Below are 9,424 nucleotides of genomic sequence, written 5' to 3'. Positions count from 1 at the left end.
TGTCATCACCAAGGAGCTTATTGAGATCATATCTGGTGCTGCTGCTCTGTAAGTACCTGTAAAAATGTGAAACAAGGGTTTTCACCTAGGTCCTTTTCACGTTTGCATCTTCTGTTTGAGAGCAATTCTTCTAAGACTATTAGTGTGCATTTTTAACAACACACTGAAACGTTCCACTGCTCTGCTGTAACAGCTGGTTGTTTGATGGAGCAAGTTCTGTAGCTGTGAAATGCAGCCTACTTGCCTGGCTTATTCCTTACCATCTTTGAGCAAACAAGATATTCCCCTCTACCGCCCTCCCTTCGTGGTCGTATGGGTAAAACTGGTTGTGTCTGTTTAATTTATCTTTTAATTCTCGGTACTTGGACAGCCCAAAATCTCCCTGCAGTGTAGTGTGGATTATTGTTTGGGTAATGGGGGTGGGGGCGGGAGGTATACTCTAGGTAGACCTTTCTTCCAAATAGCCCAATCTACTGTATAGTTTAGAAGGCAAGGGATAACTTTTGTGGGCTGAAATTTGAAGTTTGTTAAATGCAAATGTGTCTTAAGGAAACAAACGTTTTCACTGAGAAGTAACAGTAGTTGCCACTGTGCTGAAATGTGGAAAGCTATGCATGATGAGCACAGCCACTGTTTTTTATACCTGCATAATTGGTTAACCTGCATGGAATTAATTCATAATTAAGTTATAAGTAATTTAAGAAGTAAGTAATAACAGTGTGAACAAAAACGGCCGGAAAACATGCTATAATTCGGAGCTAATGAGCTTTGCGTTTGCCTGCTGAGCTGCTTCCTAACCTGCTTATTCTGTTTTCTCTGCAATATCATAACCAGGGCATAATCGGAAAGAGGCTCAGACAAATCAAGAGGTAAAGTGATGAAGCAAAAACTGGCTTTTTTCCTTTTTTATTTTTTAAGTGATAAAACACAGATAATCCTGAAGAAGTTAAATAGCTTAATATGTTAAAAGCAAGTGTGTCAAAGACCATACCACTGAGACGTAGATTTCTAATAGCCCTTTCTCCCAATGACTGGCATGGGTCCATCTCTAATTGGAATCTCTGCATACGTAGGTGGTAATCTTTTCTGAACAGTGAACATAAAAAATTATTTATAAACTTCTTTAACATTGCTCTAAATGGCTACATATATAACAGGCTTATATACTGGTTCCTGATCTAGACAGCTGTGATGGAAAAGGAGGAGTTTTAAAGTAACCCATACTTGATTTAGTGAACACAGACTCAAATACTGGTATTCTATTTGTGTTTTAAATACAGCAGTCTTGAGTCACAATACTTTGAATTGTTCTTGGTTTTAAATGTCATAATGTGCTAAGAATAAGCAACATTTCAGAAATATACAGACAAGACAATGCCCTGAAGTGTGTGTAGTAGTTAAAATGCAGAAATATCCTCAGACTGGTATTGAAAATGATCATATAAGAAGTAGGTTTAAGAAGGCTGCTCCATACCTAATAGACAACATGAATAAAGATCAAATGGAAATAATTGAATATGTGATCTAGTTTTAAGATAACTTTTTACTATCTTTGTGAATTGACTATTACTTTTATTTTAGATAAAGAAGAGAGGAACACCTCTAGGTGGCTGGTTTAACCTGTTTATAGCTGTATCGACAAGTGTGGTCCATCATTCTGTGAAGAATTAGTGGTAAAGCTCCAAAATATTTGTAAATTGTCTTACAATAAACATCCTACATGAAACAAATATTCTCATTTTTACTGTGTTAATATCTGCATCACTAGGGTGGAATACTCTTTGAAAATGTTTTTTTACATCTATGTAACATGCATAGTGTATAAGGGGGGCTTTTCTTTATAGGAGCTGAAAAAATGTTTTTCAGAAAACAAATTGTTTGGTATCCTCAGAGTATCCAGCATCTTATTTTCAAAGAAAGATGTCAAGTTTTATATATCTACATATTCGGCTGCCCATACAAAAAGTCATCTGGCCTTGCAGGCTGGATGAGGGGTGGAGGGCCAATCTGCAGGCTGGATCAAGCCCAAAGACCAGCCACTTTATGGATCCAGTGCACAGGGCCAGTCTGGTACAAACCCCACATGTAGTGTATACCTGAGATGACCACACACTCTGCTTGCAGTGTATGCACTGCCTTCACTCTACACACTGCATGTGGCACCTGTACCAGACTAGCCCTACATGCTAGATCCAGCACTAGGGGTTGGTATGTGGGCCCAGTTCAGACCAGCCCTGGATCCATTGTGAAGGGTTGGTCTGGCACAGGTGCCACTTCCAGCATGTGTGCAGAACTGGCCTTGCACATCATGTATAGTGCCTGTCCCAGATTGGCACTATGTGCAGTGCCCACCAACACCAGCCTTGCATGGCACAGATCTGGTCCAGGATACAGGCTGCATATGGCACCTGCGTGAGGCCAGCCCTGCATACTGGATCTGGTGCACCTGGCTGATTTGTGTGTCCAGTCTGGCCCCCAGCTCCATCATACATGGCCAGTTTGGTGTAGGTGCTGCATGCAGTACCCATGCTAGGCTGCCCTTGTGCGTGCAGTGCACATGCTGGTTCCAGCCCCTGTCCTACGTGCAGCCAGTAGCAGATGGGTTTCGTATGCTGCAGGCAGGCTTGGGGCCACTGCATGCTGTATGTGGCATGCTTGTCTGAGGCCCACAAGCAGCACTGTAGGCCAGATAATAGGGCTTTGCAGACCAGATTTAGCCTCTCGGCTGTATTTTTGACAGCCCTGATATAAAGCATTGAATTGCATTTTTCCTTTACTTGTTTGTGTACCATACTGCTACTATCCCTATAAGATATTCTAAAACAGAGTTGAGAGGATAATTTTGGTATTCTTTCATACTGGAATTTGTAATTTGAGTGATTTGCTTTCATTATCTTAAACTGCCTGGCTGCTTAGTAACTGCCATTCTAATTTTTCCCCCCTCTGTAAAATTTGATTTCTATCTCCTCCCTCTTCCCCTACTCTTAGTAAAATTACAAGTTTATCTAGTGCAGGCTTTTTCTTCTTTTTTTGGTGGGGAGCTATTTCAACTCCAAGTGGAAAATCATTCCACTATAGCACTTGTCTTGCTGTGTTAACTTGGGAAGACTGCTCATTTTTAACACTGCTCATAATACAGTAGTTTAATAACATGGGACTGGATGGGAAATGCTGGGCCACTGAGTCCAGAAACATTAATACAGGGTGTTTAAGATATTAAAACTGGTACCATGAAAAGGTTTGCACTGTTCTGAAAGTAGTCTTACTCAGAAACCAAGTGATCAATAAGTTAATGTTATGTCTTGGAAGCACCTACAAAATAGAGCTTTGTTGATAATAGTTGATAATGCTGAGTTTGCTATTATGGTAACCACACAATTAGGACTGATGTCTAGTGGCCATGATCTTTTTTTTTTTAAATTCAGTTGGAGTTGATTCAAACTGGAATTGGTTCATTAGACTTTCCTATAACTCTGTCCTGCTAAAATCAAACTTTTAGAGCAAATCATTCTTGGAGTACAATGGAAGATTGTACTATGAAAGATCAGTATGCAAAGTTTGTCATGAGCAGATGAGGGGAGCCAGGGTTTCCTCATGGATGATTGACTATATAGCTCAAGTAATATTGAAGGCACAAATCATGTTTCTGGGAATGGGAATAGAGGTTGTCCCCAGGACCCAATCTGGCCCCACACCATTAATTTTGGATCAGATCAGTACTTGTTTAGAAGCAGTTGTGTTGTTGGAGCAAGTGCCATGGGAATTATAGCTCTTATTTTGAGTTGGTACTGATGCTGTTGATGGGGGATTCATTCTTTCATAATAGACTGACTTTTAGGTGTTGAGGAAATAGAGGTATTTTAAACCTGCTAAACTTTGTCAAAGTGTTTTCTTTTCCTATAGATCAGGGCTACTTAACCTTTGGCCCATGGGATAAATCTGTAGTTATGTCATCCAGCTTGCAGGGTTCCTCATGGGTCTAGAAATTTGGCACTGGAAGAGAGGTGGCTATTAACACTGCTACTGCTCCTGTGCTGCTAAATTTCCAAGCCCCCACAGCTGATTGGGTGCACGGACAAGATCTAGACCGCTCATTCAGCTGGGGGCAAAATGGTTGGGCCTCACTGCTATAGATGATTTATCATCTGTATCATTCCCAGGGTTTTGAACCCAAAGGAATTTAAGAAAGGAGTTATCTAGAAAGTGATGGTTGTTCCTTGGACAGGTTCAGAGAGCAGTTTTAAATGCATGTTCAGTGTGTATATTCCTCAGCAAAGATCTGTTGCTGTTTGGTGGGGGAAAGGGCACAGAAGTGGGACTTTCTAATTGTAAAATCTCTTGGAAGAGGATGAAAAAAAAAAAAGGAAAGACATAACAGGAGAGTCTCTTCATGCTAAATGTTCTCATCCTCTACTTCAGCCTTTAACCAACATTTGTACTGTTTGTGGCAAAAAACCAAAAGCAACCCCCCCCCCCCAAAAAAAAAAAAAAAAAAAACAACTCTGCAGGCTTAAACTAGGTTTCCAAAGGTTTCATGGCATGTACGTTTTCAGCTTGACTTCATGCATGTATGTTTTCAGCTTGATGTTGCTTTCTATTCTAAATGTCACATTCTTGAACTACTCATCTGTGTGACAGCCTTAATAAAAACAAATCACAACACTTTCAGGGGGGGTCTAGTAACAGTTGACAAATACCTGAAATCTGGTGAAACTTCAAGGTCAAGAGTCCTCCTGGACCTACCACTTCATAAATCTAATGCTCCTGTAACTAACCACAGCCAAGACCAGAGACTTTGTTTAGACCTCACTCATATGAAACAAAGCTTGGGGATGATCCGTGTTCCCACTAGGACCCTACTGCTTGCAGGCTATGGGTCTTCAATCAAGACTGATTAAAAATTGGTAACTGGATCTGTCTTTTGGGCAGGGGAAAAAGGTTTTTAACACAAATAGGCTTTGCTTTTTGGTTTGTTTTCTCCCAAATCACCAGCTTTCCACACAATATTGAAGTCTGTGCCCCTCCTGCCTCCAGAACTACTTTTAAGCTGAAATGTTGCTTCCTGTGAGTTGTAGCTCCATCCTCAATAGGCCCGATTTCCTTGGGTTTCAACTCCCAGGATGCACAGCCTCTTCTCCGATGTACCAGGAAAAAGGTGCGTGAAACCCACTGCAATTTGGCATCAAAGCCTTTGACTTTTTGGTAATGTATTTTGGATTTTGGTTTCCAACTGCTATTTTGATCACCACTAGCTATAAATGGATCCATTTCTGTAGTCAACATTTTAAACCATTTTTGTTAGAAGGGGCTTGATTCCATTGAACCTCTGAATTCTCTCATCTTTGTAAACAGCAATTCTGGTCCCAATACCTACTGATGCCCCTTTCCTCTAAGAATTTTTCTAGTCCCTTTTTGGATCTGGATAAACTAACAGCTTCCACCACATCTGGTGGCATGAATTCCAACCTTTAACAACATGCGTGTGAAATAAAGCTTCCTTTGTTAAATGAGCAATTAACAGAGCAATCAAGATAACTGATTAGATGTCCAATCATCCCAAAATCACCAGAGGAAGGTGGTGGACAGCAGCCTTAACTAGGCATTAGCCTACAGCCTGATGCCCCACCTATCACAATTCTAATTAAGTAGTGACAAACAACACAACAATGCAGGGGGGGAAAAAACCTAATGTATAGTTTGACAATGAACCATAACAGCAGCAGCTCAATACTATTAACAACAATAAGCAACAAGAACAACAATACACACGTGCATGTACATACATATTATTGTTCTTGTTGCTTATTGTTTATATAAGAGCAAGGCAATTAATGAGGAAATTCTACGTAGAGATCATAGAGGGTGCCAGAGATCAATCTGAGGCTCCCTCCGCACCCATATGCTGTGGCACAAGGAATATTGGTCTGCAGGGCCGGATATTGGCTGCCTTCGCTACTCCAGCCCCTTGGCTCACTGGACTACTTCTCTAGTCCAGGGACTCCCGTACCTGCAGTCACGCCATCTATACACAAACTTGTTCGCTCTCCCTTTGACTGCTCCTCCAGTCGCACGCGAGAGGTAGGAGACACGGAAACACGAGAGATGAACAGGATGACGGGAGACACACAAAGAGGCAGGTTGTCTCACACTGCCTGCTTTTATAGTCCTACAATGGACAGGTAGCTGTCAATCATACGAGGCACCAAACACAGGTGCACAGGACATCTCTCTGTGCACTCTACCTATCCCTGAAATGTATCATTTTTAAAATCACTCAAATCACCTTAGAGGCTTTCCGCACTTGCGGAGACCATGCTATGCATTCTTTTTTCCCTAAAACTGGGTCACCTTCCAATAAGGATTAAAAGTTCACCTAGTCTGGAACTTTTCTGACCCCTGGCAGGCAATGATGTGAATGTGTTGTCTACAGTTCCCTCCTTGACAGCATCACAGAGTCTTATGCGATGTCCATCACACAACCAAGTCACAGTACCTATAGACACAGTCAGTCTCCTGTTGCAGATGCTGCCTGGCGTGGCAGTGCCAGTGATGCACTGGGCAGTGTTGCACTGGACTGTTCTGAACTTAAGCAAAGAAACTACCCCTACTAAAATGAACGACGTAATAAACACTGATAACCACTCCTGCATCTTCACACTCATGCAGGGGTCTACTTTTGCTAAAATGTTGCATAAAACATCCACACCATTAGACCTACATATATACAATATTGTAGTTGTTCTACACTGTTATAACATACTTTAACCATAACAATATGCATACATCTATATCACTACATAACAATACCACAAACAACACTGAAACTGTTATGAAAACTGAAATCCCACAGAAGTCACTGGCATGGGCTTTCTGGACTCTCAGATCAGCGTTCCAAGGATTCCTGGCCCTATTATAAACCCATGCTACTTTCCCCAGTCTTTGTCCCACAAATCACAACTACAAATTCCATGAGTTGGAGCAGGCAAATCAGGATAGAGTCCTTGACCCTTGCTGGTAGGAGTTCCCTGGAACCGATCAGCGTAGAGTCCTTGGCCCTCGCTGGGAAGAATTTCCTGGAGCCGATTTGCTCCCGACCTCCCGCTATCAATGACGTTGCACCTGATGAGGCCAATTCCTGTTCTGAATTTGAGCTAGTATAGGCTCCCTTGGATGCCCCTGAGGCTGATTCCACCTCTGACCTCAACTTGGCATCAAACCCCCACGATGAAGAAGTACAATTGGCATCTCCTGGCATCTCCGAGGCCGTTTCCGCCTGCAATTCCCCAACCAGGATCGCCAACGATAGAGTCACTGCTGCTTCTGAGGCTGATTCTGCCTCCGTTTCCTCAAGCAGGATGGCTGACCACAGAGTCACTGCCATCTCTGAGACTGATTCAATCTCCAAGCACAAACAAAGCCATTTCTGTCTTGGTCCTACAACACCACAGGAGTGATGCTTCATCAGCTGATGCTGCTGCAACGTCCAGCTCAGCTGACCCTGTGGATTCAACTTGTGAGCGATTGCTGCAGTCACACACATACCTATCTGTCACAACCACCTTCTCTCCCTCTTTAGGGGGAGAGGGTGCCCTTCTCTTTTTTCTGGCAACAGTGATCTCAGCGGCTGCCTCAACAATCATTCCAGCTATAGATTCATCCTCTACCTGAATCTCCTCACAAGTCACTGGTTTTCCTTTCCTCCAAAGGTTAAACGGTGCCTTCAGTGTTTCCAAAGGGTTCTGTCCTTCCCTTTTCAAAATCTTTGAATTTTCCAAACTCCTCTGAATCAGGACCGTATATGGTTTTTAACCATCTTTTGTCCCAGCAGGATAACTGAGGTTTTTCCCAGGATCTTGTATACAAGCTTTTCCTGGGCTTCTGTGGTGTCCATACCCCTCCTCAGGTTCAAAACAAAAATATCAGTGACTCACCGGCCAATCACCCACCGACCCAGACCCCTCTTTGGATCTGGCTAAGACAAAACACAGATGAGTATGTTAGTATATTGGTAACACCTTAACTATACACAGCAAAATTAATTAAATTAATCAAATATGACAACCATCAAACACAAAAGACCCATTCTCGGGTCTCAAATAACCAAAATAAAATCAGACCAATTAATTTTGCAAATTATTCAAATGAGATGCTGCCTACCCAGGGGCACCAACTGTTAAGCACCAGTTAACAGTCCTAGTTGGCTTTCAATTCATCAGTCTACAGGGATATTAATGAAGGTTGTGGGCAGCCTGCTCTCACCTACCGCCTGGCAGTACCTGGCACTCTGCAGATTAAATAGCAAATAACGAGCAAACAATTCAAATGGAGGAGTCATAAACAACTATATTATGGAAGAACAAAGTCAAAATATACACAGCAGTGACAATACTAATCAATGATGAATCCCAATCCAACAGTGCAAATGCTAAGTGACAAAACAGTACCCAGGCTAGGCGGTGCTAAGAGCAATACAAACTCTCATCAGCGGCTTGCTCATGCTGCAACAGCAACTCACATGCCCTTACTGCAGCGCTCAGCTCCACCCACAGCCAAAGAGAGGGATACTAGCCACCCTGGCTCTCACCTTTTACACACACAAAGCCCAAAGTGTTGGCAGTACACCTGCCCTCACTCAGCCACCAGTCACCTGCCCCACTGCAGGCTCACTCCGAATTGCAGTAGACTACACACAACCGAACACAACTGCAGCTCGCATACTCGCACGCCCAAGCAGGGATAGACCTCTCCTCCGATCTGTTCCTTTCGCCCTCATTCATTCAGGCAGGGACCAACCAATCCTCAAATCAGCCCCTTTTATATCACTTACACATTGTCACCCCTCAGCCCCTCGCACGGCTGATCCTGCATCCAGGCACACGGCACTCAAATCCCTTCCACACGACATGCGCAGGTGCACCCAGCACCAGGCCATCTCTCTGAAGTGCAGGCGATTTTAATCTCGGGGTATTTCCCATCATATACACAGCTCCAGATGAGCATGGGCACAACTTAAACACATGGGTCACAGTTCAAAAGTTCAGCCAACATAAGTGACTTAACTGAGGCCAGGGTCACTTACGTGCGCTTCACTGGCACGTAAATGACTTTGACTAAGGCCAGGGTCACTTGTGCCCTACACTGCCCTTTGGCTCCTACACCTTTTGTTCCTTTTAAACTTGCTACCTACTAGTTTCATTTTGTGACCCTTTCTTCTCGTGTGACAGAAAGCCCATAAGAAATCCCTATTGACTTTCTTTTTCCCATTGACCATTTTGTAAATCCTTCTCGTGCCCCCCCAAGTGTCTCTCTTCTAAACTGAGGAGGCCTGGCCTCTCTGGTCCCTCCTCACGTGGGAGCCCCTCTGTAGCACTCCTTGTCCTTGTTGCCCTTCTCTGCACCTTCTCTGGTTCTTCTGGATCAGTGG

The 9,424-nt window shown here is 43.1% G+C and overlaps 1 protein-coding gene across 2 annotated transcripts in view; it reads left to right on the top strand.

Annotated features, from left to right (window-relative positions):
* Nucleotides 1-1,732, top strand: part of ATP5C1 (ATP synthase, H+ transporting, mitochondrial F1 complex, gamma polypeptide 1) — a 10,926-nt gene extending 9,194 nt beyond the window's left edge. Inside the window, exons 9-10 of one of the 2 annotated variants that reach the window (XM_019509597.1) lie at nucleotides 835-869; nucleotides 1,582-1,732. In XM_019509597.1, the coding sequence (XP_019365142.1) occupies nucleotides 835-841 (7 nt within the window). In that variant the 3' untranslated portion in view covers nucleotides 842-869; nucleotides 1,582-1,732. The remainder of the gene's footprint in view (nucleotides 1-834; nucleotides 870-1,581) is intronic. The other variant, XM_019509598.1, reaches the window with a different exon arrangement.
* The last annotated feature ends 7,692 nt before the right edge of the window (nucleotides 1,733-9,424 follow it).

This window comes from Gavialis gangeticus, unplaced genomic scaffold (genome assembly GCF_001723915.1).
Source record: "Gavialis gangeticus isolate Ggan-Ray unplaced genomic scaffold, GavGan_comp1, whole genome shotgun sequence".
NCBI lineage: Eukaryota > Metazoa > Chordata > Crocodylia > Gavialidae > Gavialis > Gavialis gangeticus.
This window is presented reverse-complemented; position numbering and strand designations above follow the sequence as displayed.